The sequence below is a fragment of the Callospermophilus lateralis genome, chromosome 2 (genome assembly GCF_048772815.1).
Source record: "Callospermophilus lateralis isolate mCalLat2 chromosome 2, mCalLat2.hap1, whole genome shotgun sequence".
Lineage (NCBI taxonomy): Eukaryota > Metazoa > Chordata > Mammalia > Rodentia > Sciuridae > Callospermophilus > Callospermophilus lateralis.
In genome coordinates this window covers 191,828,127-191,850,646 of record NC_135306.1, presented here as the reverse complement: position 1 = coordinate 191,850,646, position 22,520 = coordinate 191,828,127, and the positions used below count along the sequence as shown (strand labels likewise).

Genomic DNA, 22,520 nt, shown 5'->3' with positions numbered 1-22,520 from the left:
CAGGAGCCGTGGTACATACCTGTAATCCCAGCAACTCAGAGGGCTGAAGTACGAGGCCAGCCTCGAGCAAGAGGCTAGGCAACTTGGCAAGACCCTGTCTCAAAAAAAATTTTTTTTGAGGGGACGGGTACTGGGGATTGAACTCAGGGGCACTTGACCACTGAGCCACATTCCCAGCCCTATTTTGAATTTTATTTAGAGAAAGGGTCTCACTGAGATGCTTAGTGCCTCGCTTTTGCTGAGGGTGGCTTTGAACTCATGATCCTCCTGCCTCAGCCTCTTAGCCCACTGGGATTACAAACATGTACCACTGTGCCTGGCCTGTCTCAATTTTAAAAATTAAAACAAAAAAGGCTGGGGATGTAGCTCAGTAGTAGAGGGCCTCTCGGTTCAATCCCTGTACTAAAAAAAAAAAGGCACATTTAAAATGTACGACTTAAGGGCTGGGGATGTGGCTCAAGTGGTAGCGCTCTTCTGGCATGCGTGCGGCCCGGGTTCGATCCTCAGCACCACATACAAAGATGTTGTGTCCGCCGAAAACTAGAAAATAAATGAAAAATTATCTCTCTCTCTCTCTCTGTCCCACTCTCTCTAAAAAAAAAAAAAAAAAAAGTACAACTTAAGGTTTTATTAGTCACAAAGATATGAAGATCAACACCACCAACTTTGTAGAAAAGTTTCATCATACCAAAAGGAAATCTCAAATCTGAATTATCAGTCACTAACGTTCTTTCTGTCTCTATGGATTTCTTTATTCTGGAAAATTAATATAAATGAAATCATACAACATGTGACTTTTTAAAAATTATGTATTTTTTTTAGTTGTAGGTGGACAAATACTTTTATTTTATTTTTTTATATGGTATGAGGATCAAACCCAGTGCCTCATGCATGCCAGGCAAACGCTCTACCATTGAGCCACAGCCCCAGTCCCAAAACGTGACCTTTTATGACTGGCTTTTTCACACAGCATATGTTTAAAAGGTTCAATCTATGTTGTAGGACACCATTCATTTTTATGGCTGAATAATATTCTACTATGTGGATATGGATACACATATAGCCATATCCATACATGCATATACACACACATACCACATTTTGTGTTTCCTTCATCACTTGATGGCCTGAGTTATTGCGACTTTTTGGCTAGTATAAATAATACTGCTAAAAACATCTGTGTACAGTTTTTAGGTTAACATATGTTTTCAATTCTCTTGGGTATATAACTAGAAGCTAAATTCCTGGATCATATGGTAATTCAACATTTAACTTTTTGAGGAACTACAAAACTGTTTTCCAATGCAGATGTACCATTTTACATTGAGTAGTGGGCTGAATTTGAAGATCTAGATATAAAATAAGAACAAAAGAGGCAGAGATCTCAGGCTATATATAGGTTTCTTCTTTCATTTCCAAGTAATTCCCTATTTTTCAGTCCCTCTCTGTTTTTTCATTCTATGATTCCATAATATACAACCCAGATAGATGTGCTACTGCTATATTTTATTTACAAGAAAGATGAATTTTTTCTTTTTAAAACAATTAAATAGCCGGGTGTGGGGAGTGTGCCTATAATCCCAGGAGGCCAAGGCAAGAGGATGGCAAATTCTAGACCAGCGTGGGCAATACGGCAAGAACCTGACTCAAAACTTTAAAATAGAAAAAAAAGCCTGGCCAGTGACACAAGCCTGTAATCCCAGCAACTCAGGAGGCTGAGGCAGGAGGATTACAAGTTTGGCCTTAGCAACTTGGTGAGACCCTCAGCAACTGAGTGACACGCTGTTTCAAAATAAAGAACAAAAAGGTTTGGAGATACGGCTTAGTTGTAAAGCATGACAGTTCCAGAGAGGACCAACTAGGGTCAAAATGTCACTGTTGAAAGTGAAGGAGCTGGCTGGTGTGATGGCATATGCCTATAATCCCAGCAGCTTGGGAGGCTGAGGCAGGAGGATCACAAGTTCAAAGCCAGCCTCAGCAACTTAGTGAGGCACTTACCAACTCAGCGAGACCCCCATCTCTAAATAAAATATAAAAAAAGGGCCGAGAATTGGGGCTAGGGTTGTGGCTCAGCGGTAGAGTGCTTGTCTAGCATGTGTGAGGCCCTGGGTTTGATCCTCAGCTCCACATAAAACTAAATAAAATAAAGGTACTGTTTCCAACTATACTTAAAAAAGTGGGGGGGGGGGAGGTGCTGAGGATGTGGCTCAGTGGTTAAGAATCCCTGGGTTCAATCCTCAAGAAAAAGTGAATGAGTTGAACACCTGATTGGCGAACAGTATAGTAGATGGACCTTCACTTCTCAAGGCAAACATTAAACAGCAATGTATTTGGAAATGACACTATTTCCTTTGTCATTCTCTGCTGGGAGACAACCTACTCTCTCCCTTGAGAAAGCTCTCTGCTTGACACTCACTTTACTTTCTCCTAAAATAAAGTTTTCTTGCATAACTTTTGGTGTCCGATTTCAAAATTTTCTTTCACTGCAACAAAAGAATTGAGGTTTGGAGCTTCGGTTCCCTATCCTTCTGTGACAAATTTTCTCTCATCTCTCTGGTGATTTTTGTTTGTTTGTTTGTTTGTTTGGTGCCAGAAACTAAACACAGGGGTGCGTAACCACTGAACCACAACTCCAGCTCCCATTATTTTTTTATTTTGAGACAGGGTCTCTCTAAGTTTTCAGGGTATTGCTAAGTTGCTGAGGCTGGCTTTGAACTTGAGATCCTCCTGCCTCAACCTCAAGTTGCTGAGATTATAGGTGCGGTACACACCCTCACCCAGTTTACAAATTCTCTTTGAGTATATACCCAAAAGTGAAATATTGGTTCATATAGTAATCCTATGCTTAAGTTTTTGAGAAACCACTATACTATTTTCCAAATCAACTGTCCTCATTTTACATTCCCACCAAAACTAAAAAGGACTCCAATTTCTCAATCCTCACCCAATTTCTGCTATTTTCTCCTGCCCCTTTTTTTTTTTTTTTTTTTTTTTAAATAGTGGCCATCTTAATGGGAGTGAATAAAGTAAGACTCAGTCTTTATCCCCAGTCCCTGTCAAAGGGCTCCAAAAAACTTGGAAATTGAGTGATAAAGAGTTTTTGGCCTTCCATAATACCGGAGTTGATGTTAATGAGTTAATTTAGGGTGGGGACACTAGAAAGCTTCAATATGGGACTAGTCACCAAAAAGATTAAGCGGATTACAGGGTTGTAATGTTTAGCCCTGCCCATGGGAGGGAGCAGGGTGGCTGGAGGATAAGCTCCATAAAAACTTTGAATAACCAGATGTAATGCTTTCCAAGTTGCTGAACACCAATGTTAACACCAAACCATGGCACACCCATAGAGGGCATGGAAGCTCCATACACCTGACAGCCCCACCCCATACTTTGGCCTGTGGATCTCTTCTGGTATGTCATCTGTATCCTTTATAATATCCTTCTCAATAAACTGGCAAGGGGCTGGGGATGTGGCTCGGGCAGTAGTGCGCTCGCCTGGCATGCATGCGGCCCGGGTTCGATCCTCAGCACCACATACAAACAAAAGATGTTGTGTCTGCCGATAACTAAAAGATAAATATTAAAAAATTCTCTCTCTCTCTCTCTCTTTCTAAAAAAAAAAAAAAAAAAAAAAAAAAAAAAGGCTTAACCTGAGGGTAAATTTGAGAAAAATAAACTGTGTGTGCCTGGCTTTGCTCCTTTAAAAATAAATAAATAAATAAACTGGCGAAAAAGTGCGTCCAACTGAGCATGGAGGTACATGCTTGTAATCCTGGTGACTTGCGAGGCTGAGGCAGAAGGATGGCAAATTCAAAGCCACTTGAACAACTGAGACAATCTCAAAATTAAAATTTCAAGGGCTGGTAGAGTGCCTGCATAACATGTATGAGGCCCTGGGTTTTATTCTCAGTACCACAGGGGCAAGAAAAGAGGAAAAAAAGTAACATTTAAAAACTCAAAAACAATTTTCCTTTTTTTCTATTATTATCAAATGTGAAAAAAAAAATTAAAAAGGGAGCTGGGTAGGGGTTGGGGTTGTGACTCAGTAGTATAGCACTTGTCTGGCATGTGTGAGGCACTGGGCTAGATCCTCAGCACCACATAAAAAATAAATAAATAGCCGGGTGCAGTAGCACATACCTGTAATGCCAGCAGTTCAGGAGGCTGACACAGGAGGATCGTAAGTTCAAAGTCAGCCTCAGCAATGGCGAGGAGCTAAGCAAGTCAGTTAAGACCCTGTCCCTAAATGAAATATAAAATAGGGCTGGGGATCTTGCTCAGTGGTTGAGTACCCCTAAGTTGAATCCCCAGTACCAAAATAAATAAAGGTATTGTGTCCATCTACAACTAAAAAAATATTTATTTTTTAAAAAAGGGCTCAGTAGCTGGGCATGGTTGTGCATACCTAATCCCAAGGACTAGGACTGGGTAGGCTAAAGCAGGAGGAGCTCAAATTCATTGCCAGCCCCAGCAATTCTGCCAGACCCTCAGCAACTTAGTAAGACCCTGTCTCAAAATAAAAACATAAAAAGGGTTCGGGATGTAGCTCAGTGGTAAAGTGACCCTGGGTTCAATCCCCAGTACTCAAACAAAATGATAAAAACAAACAAACAAAAAAAAGGGTTGGGATGTAGCTCAACTGTAGAGTACTCTAGTTTTTGTTTGTTTGTTTTGCTTTTTGTAGCTTTAGTACTATGGATTGAACTCAGGGGCACTTTACCACTGAGCTATATCGCCAGCACTTTTCATTTTGACAAAGGATCTTACTAAGTTTTTGAGGTTGGCCTTGAATTTGGCAATTTTCTTCTCTCAGCCTCCTGAGTCCCTAGGATTATAGACATGGGACACTGTGCTGGGCAAAGTATCCCTGGGTTCAATATTCAATACTAAAAAAACAAAACAAAACTTTTTTTGGTGAATTCTGTGAGAATTTCCAGCAAATTACTGAACCCAAAGAAGGAACTGAGGGAAATCTGTAGTTGATTGGTTAAAAATGTAAGTGAAACATGGTAAGGTAGAACACACTTTTAGTCAGTTACTTGGGAGGCTGAGATAGGAGTATTGCTTGGGCCCAGAAGTTCACTAGCAGGTTGGGCAACAAAAAATATGTAGGTGAAAACCCAGCATTTACGATTCAGTTTTAATAATATGGGATAAGGAGCCAGGCATGGTGGCCCAGGCCTGTAATCCCAGTGGCTCGGGAGGCTGAAGCAGGAGGATTGCAAGTTCAATGCCACCCTCAGCAAAAGTGAGGCACTAAGCAACTTAGTGAGACCCTGTCTCTAAATAAATACAAAAAAGGGCTGTGGATGTGGCTCAGTGGTCAGTACCCTTGGGTTCAATTCCTGGTACCCCCAAAAATAAAAAAATTAAAATGTGTGATAAGGTCATCCTAGCTCACAAATTCTTGGTACAATTTTTCATATAAAATGTTGGGCACATATTTAAAACAAACTAGGCACAGCTGGGGATTTGGATCAGAATGGAACACTTACCTGGCATGCTTAAGACCCTGGGTTTTAACACTCAGCAAAGAAAAACAAACAAACAAACAAAAGGTATTCATAGAGGACTGGGTATATAACTCAGTTGGTAGAGTACTTGCTTTCCATGCACAAAACCTTGAGTTCAATCCCCAGCACCATAAAAAAAAAATAATTAAAAATTAAAAGTCAATTTTTAAAAAAGGTATTTATGGAGACAAACTAAAAATGATTTATTGATTCCCTTTCTCAAAAAATATAAAATGGGGGCTGGGGATGTGGCTCAAGTGGTAGCGCGCTCGCCTGGCATGCGTGCAGCCTGGGTTCGATTCTCAGCACCACGTACAAGCAAAGATGTTGTGTCTGCCGATAACTAAAAAATAAATATTAAAAAATTCTCTCTCTCCTCTCTCACTCTCTCTTTAAAAAAATATATATATATAAAATGGCTGGAGCCGAGCACAGTGTATATGCCTATAATCCCAGTGATTTAATAGGTTAAGGCAGGAGGATCCCAAGGTTGAGGCCAGCCTCAGCAACTTATCAAGGATTTAAACATAATTTAGCAAGCCCCTAAGCAATTTAGCAAGACCCTGTCTCAAAAATAAAAAATCGCAGGGCATGGTGGCATATGCCTGTAATCCCAGTAGCTAGGGATTTTCTTTCTTTGTTTTTAGTACTGAAGATTGAATCAGGGGCACTTGACCACTGGGCTATATCCAAGTCTTTTTTTTAATATATTTTTTAGACATTGATGGATCTTTATTTTGTTCATTTGTTTATATCCAATGCTGAGAATCAAACCCAGTGCCTTACACATGCTAGGCAAGTGCTCTACCACTGAGCCACAATCCCAGCTCTTATCCCAAGCCTTTTTTTATGTTTTTATTTTGAGACAGGTCTCACTCTGTGGCTTAAGGCCTCCCAAAATTGCTGGTTGGCCCTGATCTTGCAATCCTGTCTCAGCCTCCCCAACCACTGGGATTAAATGTGTGAGGAACTGCATCCCACTACCTTTCACATTCTTATCTCAGGTCCAAGGAATATTACATAAACAGCTCATGCTCCAGGCAAGGTGGTACAGGCCTATAATTCCAAAGACTTGGGAGGCTGAGCTAGAAGATGGCAAATTCAAGGTCAGCCTAGGTAATTTAGCAAAACCCTGTGTCAAAATAAAAAGGGCCAGGGATGTAGATTAGTGGCAAAGCACCTTTGGGTTTAATCCCCAGTATTGCAAAAAATAAATAATGATAATAATAATAATAATTAAATAAAAGTGAATGGATTGATTGTGCACTTGGCTACAGGAAAATTCCCAATACTGGCTGGGGAATATCTCAGTGACAGAGCATTTGCTTAGCGTGCTAGATATCCTGTCCTGGGTTCAATCCCACACTGCCATAAAACCAAAATAAATAAAAAGGAAAAATTCTAATGTAATATTGCCTATATCCAAATAACTAGAAATAAACAATGAAAAGTTAACCATGTGTAAATTAAGAACCTTTCAATAATAAGCACTGAAATAAAAACTAACATTACAAATTATCTAGAAATTAACGAAATGCAGAATATTTGGCATCAAAACAAATGATACAATAAAATGAGAATTCAGAGGTAAATTTATATACTTAAATACCTTTATAATTAATACTCAAATATTAATTTCTGGAAACCAGAAAGAAAGCAAAATAAATCCAAAATAAATTGAAAGAGGGAATAAAGTCTATGCTTAATTAACTAGAAGTAATTTTAAAAACAATCCAAATAATAAGGTCAACCTCTGGTTTCTTTAAAATTCCAAGACACATAAATTAGTAGTGAAAACATCCTTAAGCCAGGCAGGGTGGTGTACACAGGTAATCCCAGTGAAAGGGGAAGCAGCCTCAGTAACTTAGTCAAGTTACTGAGCCTCAGTAACTTAGTCAAGCCTTAAGCAATTTAGTGAGATACTACCTCAACATAAACATTAAAAGTGTTGGGCATGTAGCTCAATGTTTAAGGGCACCAGGGTTAAATACCCAGTACCAAAAACAAAAAACAAAAAACTTTAAGCCTCTATTTCAATGAGGGTATCTAATCTAAGTAAGCATCTAGAATTATCTCCAAATGACCTAGTAACTGTTGCAATACAAAGGAAATTAGGATAAAGGAGATGGGAACATGATAAGATTACTAAAAACAAAAAATGATTTTTAATCCTATTTCTTTCACATGTATATAAACAAAAAAGGAAAGTAGTATTTTACAACATAGTGGCACTAAATTATCACTTCCAATAATTCTTGATTCACTTTATTTTCACTAAGAAGATAACAAATAATCAACAGTACAACAGTACAATTGAGTTGTTATTCTAAATAGTGGTGATTCACATTCTTATCCCTTCTCTTGTGACCAAGGGCATATGAGGGACACCATTAGGATAAAACAAACTACCTGTACAATCTACACTGGCCTTCAGAGAAAGTTTAAAACAGCTAATTATTTTTAAATAATTTTAAGTCTATCTTGGTGGCACACTCCTGTAATCCCAGGACTCAGGAGGCTCAAGCAGGAGGATTGAAAATTCAAAGCCAGCTTCAGCAACTTGGTGAGGTCCTAAGCAATTTAGTGAGTTCCTATCTCAATATAAAACATAAAATGGCTGGGGATGTCTCAGTGGTTGAGTGTCCCTGGGTTTAATCCCTGGTTCCAAAAAAAGTAAATAAACAGTAAAATATAAAAAGGGTGGGGGGAAGCCAGTCACAGTGGTGAACACCTGTAATCCCAGCAACTCGGGAGGCTGAGAGGAGGATTGATTGCAAGTTCAAGGCCAAACTCAGTAACTTAGTGAGGCCCTAAGCAACTTAGTGAGACCCTATCTCAAAATTTAAAAAATTAAAAGGGCTGGAGTGAAGCTCAGTGGTAAAGAGAAAAAAAAAAATTCTTAGCTGGGCAAAGTGGTACAAGCCTATGATCCCACCTACTAGGGAGGCTAATGCAGGGGGATGGAAAGTTACTGGTAAACGGTGCAATTTAGCAAGACCCTGTCTCAAAATAAAAGTAAAAATGACTACCGCTCTTTGGTAAAGCCCTTTCTCAACACTCAATATACACAAGGCCTGGGATCAACATCCAGAACTATAAAAAATAAAAATAAATAAATAAACACTGATAATACTTCTCCTGAGCCATAAAATAGAAAGTTGAAAACAAACCTTATAATTTAGAGTTATAATATCCAATGATAAGGATACAGTATCCACACAAGGGCTAATACTCATAAAACACACACATAAAAAACTTCAAAGTTGACAGAGTTTAAAGAAAGGGTCTGTTGTATTCTGGGTGCAGTGGTGCAGGCCTATCATCCTAGTGACTTGGAAGGCTAAGGCAGAAGGATGGCCAGCCTCAGAAACCTAAAAAGCCCCTGTCTAAAAATAAAAAACAAAAAGGGCTCCAGATATAACTCAGTAGTAATGCACCCCTGTGTCCAATTCCCAACACCAAAGAGGGGAAAAAAAGGTCTGTTTTTTCTTATTATGTACATCTCCTAGTGACGGTATCAGAACATTCTTCCATGATAGAAGAGTTATAAAGTAAATGGAATGAGATAACAGGTACTTTTAGGCTGGGTGCAGTATGGTCCATCTGTATTCCCAGCAATGCTGGAGGCTGACACAGTTCCAGGCCAGCCTGGACAATTTAGTGACTCTGTCTCAAAAAAGAAAAGGGGGCTGGATTTGCAGTACCAGTACCAGAGTACTTTCAAATGCTTTACTTTTTATTTTTCTTTCTTTCTTTTCTTTTTCTTTTTTCTTTTAGGTATGGGATGGCCAGCGGAGGATGAAATACCAACTGGAAGATAATTGACTGGGTAAGTAAAAACCATGATGTATTAGTGATGAACCAAAGAAGGTACTTAACCACTTACCCAGAGATTTAATTAATGTGAATGGATCGCAGGCTTCCAGAGGTCGTTCCACTGCCAGTAAGATAGTCGTGAACCTTGGGTCCCTTTTTTCACTAGTCAACAGTCACCCTCACCTACACGCGGGGTACATATCAACAAATCTTGACTGGATGAAAACCTACCTCATTCATATTGGTACCCAACCCCGGAGTTAATGGCCCCCAAAATTACAACAAAAAGCCTAACGACTAACCCAAAGAGTTGAGAAAGTAGAGAAGGAAGCTCTGGGGTCTCCTTAAAGGCTGGGAACAATTAAAAGCCAACGGGGCTGGGCGCGGGGGCGCATGCCTGTAATCCTAGCAGCACGAGAGGCTGAGGTAGGAGGATCTAGAGTTCAAAGCCTCAAGCAACTTTGCGAGACTCTAGCAACTTAGCGAAAACCTGTCTCTAAATAAAATACAAAAAGGTCTGGGAATGTGGCTCAGTGGTTAAGTGCCTCTGAGTTCAATCCCCAACACCGCCCCCCACTCAAGCCAACGGGGCCTACACCAACTCAATTTCCCCAACAGAACTTAGAGGCTCAAGGGACGGAACCTCAGCTAATAGGCATCGGCTTCCACAAGGTGGCCGACGGGCCGCAGATCCATAGCCTCCCACCCGGGGGCGCTGAGAGATCTGGGGGTACCCACCCCCAAAGTTAGTACCTGGAAAGCTGCGGCACAGAGAGCGGCTCGGAGTTCTCATTACGGAGGCCGGGGCCTGGGACCCGCCAGCCGCGCCACCTGGCTGAGTGTTCCGCGGTCCCGGGCTGCAGTGACAGCCCAGGTCACAGATACCTCGTGCCTGAGGAAGCTCCGGGATCGCAGCCCCCCAGGCGTTTCGCTCGCAGCACTGAGCAAGTTGTCTCAATCACTTCGACTGATCCTTTTCAGGACTCCCCTTACCGGTCAAACGATCACCCCTGCCTTAACCCAGCAGCCGGTCGCTCCCCGGCGCCGCCATCGTTAGTGTTTGTTTTCATCCGCTTCAGTGCTGGCGGTGGGGAGGGAGAGAGTTAGGCGGAAATCCACCTACCCAACCTCGTCCGCACTTTCGCTACACCAAAAAAAAGCACACTTAGTCCTTTGGATACCCAAGATCTCCACAAAAAAAGTATATCTCCTCTATAAAAGTCTTCCTAGGAAAATTTTTCATGCCCCTCAGGAGCAAAAAAATACCGAATAAGAGGTGTTTTTTGAAACATCAAGACCGTTGGAGAGCCGTGTGGAATGTGCGGAGACGAAGCGTAGGCCGTGGCGGCAGCGGCAGTGAGGACGCGGCGTGGGGCGGGCGCTGACGCCAAGAGGGTGGTGCCGCTGTTGCGCCCCGTGGCAGCCTGTGTGCGGCCGCGGGTTCCGGAGGTGGGCGGGCCTGCACTGGGTGGGTGGAGTATCCATCCGCCTGGTAACCTGGCAGCCACAGAGAGGTGGGTGACTAGCCTTGGGACGTTTTGGCGGTGGCCGTCAGACTTCGGTATCCCCCCACCTTTTTTTTTTTTTTTTTGGTAGGGGGTTTTGAACTCCGGGGCACTCGACCACTAAGCCACATCCCCAGTCCTACTTTGTATTTTATTTAGTGACAGGGTCTCACTGAGTTGCTTAGCGCCTAGCCTTGCAGAAGTTGGTTTTGAACCAGAGATCCTCCTGTCTCAGCCTCCCGAGCCGCTAGGATGACAGGCGTGGGCCACCGCGCCGGGCTCGGTATCCCTTGTTAACGCGCCTTTGTAAAAGTGGCTGAGTCGCCTCCTAACCTGGCTCTCTCCGCCTCTCCCTTGGCGCCTTCCTTTCAAACCGACTGGACTTCCTTCCCAGCCTTTAGCCTTTCCGTTTGGATTTCTTTTGGTGAGGGCACAGCCTAATTTTGTAGCAGTGCGCGTCCCCCAGACTGGGTAGTGCATTGCTAAACTTTTTTTCCCCCTCTCCTCCCGCGCCCTTCCGCACCCTCGTGAAACTGGTTTGACACCCCGATATCTGTTATTTATCGTGTAGACCCATGGGACTCTGGATAACAAACCTATGACTGATTATTAACCAAGGTCGTTATGACTTCTCATCTGTTTTGTGGCTTGTATAGATAGGAGCATCCTTCTTTTATCTTGCCATAATTGTGCCATCACCCTCACTAATCTTTTGCTGTTCTCAGTCGAAATGCCAGGTGTTAAATGAACCATGGAACTTAACTCCCATTATCCTTCAAACCAGACCAAGTTTGTTGTGCAGCCATGAACTTGTAGATACAACCCCTTTTGCTTCAACAAAAATGGATGGACTCAAAATGTGCTGTTGTAGCGTTTGAGCCACTTTAATGTCTTTGGTAGGTTTCTAATTTTTTTTTTCTTTTAACCTTTACAGACAGAAGATTATAAATGCCAGAACCATTTAACTGGTGGTTAGCTGTTGAATTCTGACACTTCCTTAAATACCTTCTTGTACCAACATCCTCATTGGGAAGAGTTCAGAAAAAGTAGCAGATAGAAGGAGAGACAACATTCACATTTGGTATGGCTATACCCATAACTGTTCTTGATTGTGATCTCTTGCTATATGGCCGAGGTCACCGGACATTGGACCGTTTTAAACTGGAGGATGTAACTGATGACTACTTGATGTCTATGTATGGGTTTCCTCGTCAATTCATTTATTATTTGGTGGAGCTCTTGGGGGCGAGTCTTTCTAGACCTACACAAAGATCCAGGGCTATTAGCCCAGAGACACAAATCCTCGCAGCATTGGGCTTTTATACCTCAGGTTCCTTCCAGACTCGAATGGGAGATGCTATTGGAATTAGTCAGGCCTCTATGAGTCGTTGTGTTGCCAATGTCACAGAAGCACTTGTGGAAAGGGCCTCACAGTTCATTCACTTTCCAACTGATGAAGCATCCACACAGGCTCTGAAAGATGAATTCTATGGGTTGGCAGGGATGCCAGGGGTGATAGGCGTGGTTGACTGTATCCATGTGGCAATCAAGGCACCAAATGCTGAAGACCTCTCCTATGTGAACCGCAAGGGTCTGCATTCTTTAAACTGCCTGATGGTGTGTGACATCAGAGGAGCACTAATGACTGTGGAGACAAACTGGCCAGGTAGCCTACAGGACTTTGCTGTGCTGCAGCAGTCTTCTCTAAGCAGTCAATTTGAAGCTGGGATGCACAAAGAGAGCTGGCTTCTTGGTAAGTCTGCAGGTATAAATCTTTGTCATAGAAAAATTATGTAGTAGAGTAGAATGAAGTATTCTACAATAGAGTCTACAGACCTGAATCTGAGTCCTTTGAATTTTTTGTAAGATCTCAGGTGAAAATGCTCTGAGCATTAATTTTTATTCTCATTCTCCTTCTTCTTCTTCTTCTTTTTTGCGTGTGTGTGTGTGTGTGTGAGAGAGAGAGAGACAGAGAGAGAGAGACAGAGAGAGAGAAAGAGAGATATGCTGAAGCTCAAATCCAGGGCCTGCATGCCAGGCAAGTACTCTACCATTGATCTACACCCTGAGCCCCTGATCCTTAATAGTTTAAAATAATGAACATTTAAAAGACACTTACTAAGGCTGGGTGTGATGGCACATGTCTATAACCTCAGTGACTCAGAAGGCTGAGGCAAGAGGATCAAAAGTTTGAGGGTAACCTAGGCAATTTAGTAAGACCCTATCTCAAAAAATAAAACAAGGACTGGGGCCATAGCTCAGTAGTATAGCACCTCTGGTTTCAATCTCTACTTCAGGAACAACAATAAAAAAAGACATTTACTTAAATTTAAAAACATTATTTGACCCAGGTCTTCCACTAACAAGGATTTATTTTAGATATTCATGTTCATAAGTATGCAAAACTAAATTATATATATGTTGTATATAAAACTTTGCACTGCCCACTAGGCATGACAGCATGCACCTGTAATCCTAGATACTCAGGAGGCTGAGGCAGATGATTTGTAAATTCAAAGCCAGTTTGGGAAATTTTAGGGAGATCCTGTGTCCCAATAAAAAATAAGCCAGGCTAAGTGCCATAAGCTTGTAATCCCAGCAGCTCTGGAGGCTAAAGCAAGAAGATTGCAAGTTCAAGTCCAACCTCAGCAATTTACTGAGGCCTGAAGCAACTTAGTGAGACCCTATCTCAAAAACTAAAAAGGGCTGGGAATGTAACAGCTCAGTGGTAAAGCACCCCTGGGTGTGATCCCCAAAACCCCAATACCAAACAAAACAGAAATCCCAAATCCTTGAGCCTGACAGCTTAGTTTTTAGTTTTTAGTTTAGGGTAGAGGTGGGAGAGATGGATATTGCAACATTTAAGGTTGCAATTTGGTCCCAGGCCACATGCTAAGCAGAAGAAACCTAGGAAAATATACCAATGGAATTTGAAAAAGTGGAAACTGACTACCTTAGAAATACCCTTAGAAAGTCTCCATGAGCTGTAAACAGGAAAACTAGTTTGAAAACCCCTGATTTGTATAATGTTTCACAGATTTTCAAGATAAAAAGACTCATATAATTCAGGGTAGTGGTGTTCACCTGTGATCCCACTGACTTGAGAGGCAGAGGCAAGTTTGAGGGGCTAGCCTCAGCAACTTAGTGAGACCCTCAGTAATTTAAAGAAACCCTTTCTCAAAAAAAAAAAAAAAAAAAAGGACTGGAGATACAACTCAGTGGTAAAGCATCATCCCTGGGTTCAATCCTCATTACTAAAATGAATAAATAAATCGTATGGCTGGGAATACATATATAGCTCAGTGGTAGAGCACTTGCCTACTCTAGTGGGAGAACCTGGGTTCAATTCCCAGGCTGGGGAAAAAAAAAAAAAAAAAAAGCCAGGTACCTTGGCTTACATCTGTAATCCCAGCATCTGGAGGCTGAGGCAAGAGGATTACAGGTTCAATGCCAGCCTCAGCAATTTAGCAAGGCCCTAAGGAACTTAGCAAGACCCTGTTTCAAAGTAAAAAATGAAGACAGTTGGGGATGTGGCTCAGTAATAGAGCACCCCTGAATTCAATTTCCAGAACCACAAAAAACAAAACTCAGGAATGAGAATTTTCAAGGATACATCATAGACATCCATTTTTAACAAGTGTGTTGAATGATTTTTATGATTGGAAGATAGTGGTCTCTAGAGGATATGTGGACAATGGAATAAACAAGGTTCATAAGAGTATGAGGAATGACAAGCTGCTCAAAAGAGGTATTTTAATGAGAGTAACAAACATTAGAAAGCTGATTGTATCTTCACACCATCAGATTTGTGAAATATTCTAGATATATCAAACTTAGAACAAGATTTGATTTCCCTTTGTTTCTTTAGCGTATATTCACTTAAGAGTGTATCCTTCCTGTCCTCATTCTCATCTATCCCTTCTGGGTGCATTACCTAAATTCTCCTCCTCTAAATATACCCACTCCTGGAAATGATTCAGCCTGAGTTCTTATTTTGTCAGTTCTTGGCCTAGTCCTGTTAAGCAGCTTTGGGTAAAATCTGCCAGAATGTCTTATGGATGACTGATCATATAAGCAATTATAATCTGTTTAACAATTCTGATTCTAATCCCCTCTTAAGTGTCTGTTTTACAGTGATGTTCACAGTATAACCAGTTGATGATGGTGGAACATTTTAGGAAATTAACTGGGTGGCCTGAATATCTCCCTCCATTTGAGGACCATACTATTTCTTAGAGAAATCACAACAAATATTATTTAACATCTCTGCTTTTAGGCATTCATCATAGATGTTTATCTTAGTTCCTTTTATGGCATTTACCATTATTTTAGTGATTCTGAATCTGAAATTAGCATTTAGTGACTAAGCTCTTCCCCTTGCCTGAGATATCAAAGGATGGATGACATATATTTTGATCTTCTTGTTTGTAAAATGAATTTAATGTCGAACCTGGTAGAGTTGAGATTGGATAATAAGAAATAATATTTAAAAAGTGTCTAGCACAACCTGACACATGCCTGTAATCCCAGCTACTTGGGAGGCTGAAGCAAGAGGATGGCAAATTCAAGGCCAGCCTGGGCAATTTAGCAAGACCCTGTTTCAAAATAAAAACTGAAAAGGGCTGAGGATGTAGCTCAGTAGTAGAGTGGCCCTGGGTTCAATACCTAGAACCACACAGAAAGCAGGGGAGGGGAGAAAGGGAAGAAGAGATGGAAAGAGGAAGGAAGCAGGGAGGGAAACAACAACTGGGGATTGAACCCAGCAGGGGCACTCTACCACTGAGCTCTATGCCCAGTCCTTTTTATTGTTTGTTTTGAGACAAGATCTCCATAAATTGTAGAGGCTGACCTGGAACTTGTGTTCCTCTCACCTCAGCCTCTGCAGTTACTGTGATTTCTTTATAGGTGTGTGCTACCACACTCAACACAACAATATCAGTTTCTTAAATTTGGTGTTTTAATAGGGATGAGGTCAATTGAAAGAATAGGTCATACTAAGAAGGAAAAAAAGTCAACTAAGTATAAAATTTTAAAATTTTGTGTGGCTTTCTAGTTATTTGCAGTTAATCCAGTTAGAAATATTAGTTCCTAAAAGAAACTAGTCCTCTATTTTTGGAACAGTACCCAGCACTAAACAATCCATATTATTTACTGTAATTGATGGTGGGTCAGAAGCACAGTGATTGTGCAAGTTGGTACTCCAGGGCCTATTGTCTGTCTCAGATTTCTAACAGGATGTGGCTCTGTGTGAGACACTTCATCTGCCAGACACAGTGAGTCAGGACAATTAAACATTATAGAATCATTATGCTGTTAGGACATTGCACCCCAGTTTTGTTTGTTTTTGTTAGCACTTCCCAGGATCATTTGATAAGGAAGTCACTTAAGGGGAATGCCTTGTGTGTGTTATTTTAGCATTATTTTTGTAATTGTAGATGGACAGCATGTCTTTATTTTATTTGTTTATTTTAATGTGGTGCTGAGGATCTAACCCAGTCCCTCACATGTGCAAGGCAAGCGCTCTGCCACTGAGCTACAGCCCCAGCCCTTATGTGTGTTATTTTAATTGACTTCTGATTACATTTCCTTCTCACTATTTATACATCATTATATTTATGTTGTCCCTATTAATGTAAAATTCTTCCAGTTCCTCTGTGACAAAACCATGTTCCAGTTCTATTGCAATAGCTAGGAAGGCAGAACACCTGAGTTCTGATCACTACCACACATGCTGGGACTTTTATCCTCCTCAGCTCTAGAAGAATAAATTATTGTTGTGCCATGGAATACTTTGAAATTCCTATTTTTCAGGAATTTTCAGATCTGAAAGCTTAGTGATAAAGTAATCCCAATTGTTTTGGGATCTTCTGGTAGAATTGTCTTTTTCTTTCTTTTCTTTTCCCCTCACTCCCTCTCCCACCCTTCTCCCCCCTTTATTCAGTACTGGGGATTGAATCCAAAGTTGTTTTATCACAGAGCTACATTCCCAGTACTTTTTATTTTGAGATAGGGTATCCGTAGTTGCTGCATCAAACTTGGGATCCTCCTTTCTTGACTTCCTTGTAGCTGGGATTATGGGCACATGCCAGCATGCTGGAAATACTCTTTTTCTCTTTTGTATTTTTCTTGTTCTTTAGAGATTTTGAAGATTGGCATGCTTTTGATTGTTTTTTTATGGTATTGGGCATTGAACTCTGGGGCTCTCTACCACTGAGCTATATCCCCAACCCTTTTGTTGTTATTGTTATTTTTGTTATTGGAGATTGAACCCACGGGCACTTAATCACTGAGTTACATCCTCAGTCCTTTTTTAATTTAAAAATTATTTGGTTTATTTTGAGACAGGGTCATGCTAAGTTGTTTAGGGTCTCACTAAATTGCTGAGGCTGACCTCAAACATGTGCTCCTCCTGCTGCAGCCTCCTGAGTTGCTGAGATTACAGGCATGCACCACTGGGACTGATGCTATTTGATAGAAGGATATTTAGTCTTTTATTAAAAAACAATATCTCTGAATTTGAAAAATCCATGGGTGGGTTAGGGTTGTGGCTCAGTGGTAGAGCGCTCGCCTAATGTGTGAGGCACTGGGTTCGATCCTCAGCACCACATAAAATAAAAAATAAAGATATTGTGTCCACCTATAAGTAAGAAATAAATATTTTAAAAAAGAAAAAGAAAGAAAAATCCATGGGTTTGGGGTGTAACTCAAAGGTAGAATGCTTGATTTGCACAAGGCCCTGGGTTTAATCCCCAGCCCTCAAAAACTACAAAAACCCTGGGATTTTATTTCCTTCAGTTCCTCCACCTTTTTCCTGTATTTTTTTCAGATTTGGCTTTTGTTAGCTCTCAGCTTTTTTTTTTTTCTTTTTTTTTCTGTTGGTTTTAACCAAGGATATTCCCAGCCAAGACTCGTGTCTTAAGCTCGTGACTTTGGCAAGCTTTCTTTTTACCACAACATTTTTCTCTTGTTGTTTCTGGTGTGCTTGGTTCCAAAGGCTGTGTGTGTGTGTGTGTGTGTGTGTGTGTGTGTGTGTGAGAGAGAGAGAGAGAGAGAGAGAGAGAGAGAGAGAAAGAGATTGTGAATGGGTATTGAACCCAGGTGCTCTCGAACACTAAGCGACATTCCCAGACTTTTTTTTTTTGGACAGTCTTGCTATGTTTCCCAGTCTGGTCTTGAACTTGTCATCCTCCTGCCTTAGCCTCCTGAGTAGCTGGGATTACAGCAGTGCACCACTGTACCTGGTTCATTATATTTTCTTGTCCATCCTCAATATCTTTCAGAATTTTACTTCTTACTTGTAATACCCTTATAATCACTTATGATTTCTTTGGGCCTTCCACACAGGTGACAGTTCCTTCTTTCTCCGCACTTGGCTTATGACCCCACTTTCCATCCCTGAAACTCCAGCTGAAAATCGGTATAACATGGCCCATTCTGCAACTCACAGTGTGATTGAGAAGACTTTTCGAACCCTCTGCTCCCGTTTCCGCTGCCTGGATGGATCCAAGGGGGCACTGCAGTACTCACCAGAGAAGTCCAGCCACATCATCTTGGCTTGTTGCGTCCTCCACAACATCTCTTTGGAGCATGGAATGGATATTTGGTCCTCTCCAATGACGAGACCCATGGAACAGCCCCCTGAGGAAGAGTATGAGCACATGGAGTCTCTGGACTTAGAGGCTGACCGTATCCGTCAGGAGCTGATGCTTACTCATTTTAGCTAATGTAGAAGACAGGGAGGAGACTTTCCAGAAGAAATTGTGACAAATGTTCCCCCTCACCACCCCCTACACAGTTCTATCATCCAGCATGACTGAGTGTGCAGACACTTGTCAAAAATTGACATTTAATCTGTGTGTTTTAGAAGGGTCGGAGCTATGCCAGAATATCTTGATTCATTTGAAAATGTGTCAACCAAACAGAAGCCAAGTCAAGGGTTTCCTACTATCCAGTGAACTCCAGGTTGAGCACCACTCATTTGAAAGTGCAGTGGTTGCAAGCGTTTATGATTATTCCTACAAAGTTATACTAAAGTGGGGAACTACACAACAAAAACATTTTTTTTATTTTCAATTATTTGGTATTTCAAATGAAAACAATAAATAGTTGTCCCAAATTATATGGGTGATACTTTAGTTTTTCTTCTTTGTTGCCTATGTAGGCAATTGTGAATAGTGAATTGACCATTTGAGGGAATGGTCTTCTAATATAAGTAAATGGCAACTGATCTGAGTTCGTGGCTTTGTGTTTTATTTGTTAGTACTGTGGATTAAACCCAGGGCCTCACAAATGCTAGGCAAGAACTCTGTCACTGAGCTATAACCCCAACCCTTTATATATATGTGTGTGTGTGTGTAGTGTGTGTGTGTGTGTAAGTATGTGCTTTACCACTGAACTACATCTTTAGCCTTGGCTGGTTGGTTGGTTTTTATTGGATATGGGGGATTGAACTCTGGGGTACTAGGCAAGCAAGCCACATCTCCAGCCCTATTTTATATTTTATTTAGAGACAGGATCTTACTGAGTTGCTTAGTGCCTTGCTTTTGCTGAGGCTGGCTTTGAACTCATGATCCTCCTACCTCAGCTTCCCAAGCTACTGGGATTATAGGTATACACCACTGCACTGGCTTCCAACCAAATTTATTGTTTATTTGGAGAAAAAGTATCACTTAGTTGGTTAGGGCCTTGCTAAATTGCTGTGGTTAGTCTTGAACTTAGAATCATCCTGCCTCGGTCTCCTGAGCTGCTAGGATTACAGGTGTGTACCACCATGCCCAGCCTCAGCTCTTTTTAAAAAATTTTATTTCAAGATAAGTTCTTGCTATATTGTCTAGGCTGTCCTTGAACTTGCAATACTCCTGCCTCAGCCTCCCAAGTAGCTTTGTATTTTTAAGAGGACATTAAAGACTATTTGAAGCTCCTATCTTTAGCATGTTTGCGGTAATTGGACTACACTTTGAATGTGGTTCCTAGGGGAGACATCTAAACTCCAATCTCTTATTTACCCCTGAGTCAGAGTTAGATGTTAAATGGGTTTAAAAACCCAGTCTATTTTTTTTTTACCTTTATTTTATTTATTTATTTATTTGGTGCTGAGAATCAAACCCAGTGCCTTACACATGCTAAGTAAGTGCTCTACTAGTGAGCCACAACCCCAGTCCCCCCAGTCTGTTTATTTTATTATTATCATTTGTGTGTGCATGGTACTAGAGATTGAACCCAGGGGTGCTTAGTATTGAACTATACCCTGAACCTTCTTCTTTTTTTTTTTTTTTTTAAAGAGAGAGAATTTTTTTAATATTTATTTTTTAGTTTTCAGCGGACACAACATCTTTGTATGTGATGCTGAGGATCGAACCTGGGCTGCACGCATACCACTTGAGCCACATCCCCAGCCCCTATCCTGAATCTTCTTTATTTTTTTATTTCAAGACAGGGTTTCTTTAAGCTGATAAGGCTTGTCTTGAACTTGGGGTCCTTCTGCCTCAGCTTCTCAGGTTACTGGGATTACATGTGTGCACCATGCACCAGGCTCTATGTTTCTTATGACCATATCTATTTGGTCATTCCATTTTTTTTTTTTAATATTTTATTTCTTAGTTTTCAGCAGACACAACATCTTTGTTTGTATGTGGTGCTGAGGATCGAACCCAGGCCGCACGCAGGCCAGACGGGCGCGCTACAGCTTGAGCGATATCCCCAGCCCTGGTCATTCCATTTTGAAATTTCTCATACAGAAAAAAAGATTTAGGGAATAAAGAGGGCGGTAGAACATCTTAAAAGGGAGATTAAAAGGAAAGAGTTACTTGGTTTGAAATAAATTCTGGAGTTAGACCTTAGATATTTTGTATGGAGAATAATGGACAGAATTTCTGAGGAAACAATCCCCTAGCAAGTCTTATTCTAAAATTACACTGACATAAAAATAACCTGATTGGAATACTGAAAGTGTGAACTAGATTCACACATTGGTGCCTTTGCTGGGACAAAAAGATTTTCCTGAGGATTGTCTTGTTCCCAGTTCCTCAGTCACTCACCATGTGATACTTCTGAATTGTCCTCTTGGATCCTTTCCTACCTGCCTTTGGCAGTGTTAATCTGGTGATTTTTGAAGTAAAGAAATGAACAGCTGATGACAGAAGAAATTTGGAAATAAATTGAAGATGACTCATCCTCAAGATTAAAAACAATTATGGATTATTATCTGCTGTTTATTTCCACTCCAAATGTTCTTTCCCATCATTATCCTTCTCTATGTAGAGTGGGTCCATTTGGCAGCAGGTTGTACTTCATATATACAGGGATATCATTGAAGTGGGAGTAAACAATGAAGAGGTAATGGAAACTAGTTCTATTTATTGTACAATAGAGGTGCCCTGTTATATATTTTTTCTTTGTAAAATTTACTTGTAAGCCGGGTGCAGTAGCAGAGGCCTGTAATCCTAAATCCTAGTAACTCAGAAAACCAGGCTGGAGAATAACAAATTTAAAGCCAGCTTGGGCAATTCAGCTCTAAAAAATAAAACACTGGGGATGTGGCTTAGTTGTATAGTATCCCAGAGTTCATTTTCTAATGAACTACAAAAAGAAAAAGAAAAAATGGGCTAGCCATTTAGCTCAGTGGTAGAACACTTATCTAACATGCACAAGGACCTGGTTCAATCCCTAGTACTTAAAAAAAAAAAAAAAAAATTGTGACCCCACCCCCCAGCTTGCTTTGTCTTTCTAATAAGGCAGTGTTTTGACTCACAATCTTTCTTAGTCTCTGGAAATGGGTGTTTTTGCCATAAACCTTTTGTTCTATTACGAGTGTGGAATCTAGGAAAGGGTTACTGCCAACCACATATTATAATCAGCAAGGTGGAGTGTGATCAAAGAAAATGCCCCGCATTTTAACCTTACATAACTAAATGGAAGAAATACTGGGGTTTTTCACAACTCACTAGATGGTGGCATGAAGCCCGAGTGGGAGGGACAGTCTTGGAGAGATTTCAAAAGCAATTTCAAGTCTATTTTCTTGCACACCAAAGACAATCTCTCTGCACTGAACTGACTGAACTTGGCTGGCAGTTTTTTTCCCCAGGAATCATTTTATTTCCTAATGATTCCACAAGACAACTCATCAAATGTACACCTTTAGCTGGGCGTGGGGGTGCATGCTGTAATCCCAACAGTTTGGGAGGATGAGACAGAGGATGGCAAATGCAAAGCAATTTAGCAAGGGTGTTTTTACCATAAAGTTTTTGTTCTATTATGCATATGACATCTAGGAAAGGGTTACTGCCAACCACATATTATAATCAGCAAGGTGGAGTGTGATCAAGGAAAATGCCCTGCATTTTAACCTTACATAACTACGTGTAAGAAATACTGGCGTTTGGGCTGGGGCTGAGGCTCAGTGGTAGAGCGCTAGCCTGGCACATATGAGGTACTGAGTTCGATCCTCAGCACCACATAAAACTAAAAGGTATTTTGTCCACCTACAACTAAAAATACACACACACACACACACACACACACACACCCTACAGAGAAATACTGCAGTTTTTCACAGGTTAACTCACTAGATGGTGGCATGAAGCCTGAGTGGGAGCCATAGTGCCATGAAGCCTAAGCAATTTTACAAGGCCTAGGCTGGGGATGTGGATCAGTGGTTAAGCATCCCGAAATTCAATCCTTGGTACTC

General features: G+C 41.0%; 2 protein-coding genes across 8 annotated transcripts in view; one reads left to right on the top strand and one right to left on the bottom strand.

Annotated features, from left to right (window-relative positions):
• Positions 1-10,408, bottom strand: part of Atg13 (autophagy related 13) — a 50,391-nt gene extending 39,983 nt beyond the window's left edge. For 5 of the 7 annotated variants that reach the window (XM_076847121.2, XM_076847125.2, XM_076847126.2 and 2 more), the window contains exon 1: positions 10,083-10,408. The gene's annotated coding sequence lies outside the window, so the exon portion shown is untranslated. Of the gene's footprint in view, positions 1-9,399; positions 9,513-10,082 lie in introns of all 7 variants that reach the window. The other 2 variants (XM_076847123.2, XM_076847124.2) reach the window with 2 other exon arrangements.
• Positions 10,409-10,762: 354 nt separating this feature from the next.
• Positions 10,763-18,646, top strand: Harbi1 (harbinger transposase derived 1). Its single transcript, XM_076844372.1, has 3 exons — positions 10,763-10,843; positions 11,769-12,587; positions 18,179-18,646. Exons 2-3 carry the CDS (start codon positions 11,918-11,920, stop codon positions 18,556-18,558), a joined length of 1,050 nt encoding a protein of 349 aa, XP_076700487.1. The 5' UTR covers positions 10,763-10,843; positions 11,769-11,917; the 3' UTR covers positions 18,559-18,646.
• Positions 18,647-22,520: the final 3,874 nt, after the last annotated feature.

Bases quoted from the DNA above. Each gene is read 5' to 3' on its own strand.
- Harbi1 (XM_076844372.1), top strand. From the start codon at position 11,918: ATGGCTATACCCATAACTGTTCTTGATTGTGATCTCTTGCTATATGGC. The intron at 12,588-18,178 runs GTAAGTCTGCAG...CCTTCCACACAG, and splicing joins CAAAGAGAGCTGGCTTCTTG to GTGACAGTTCCTTCTTTCTC.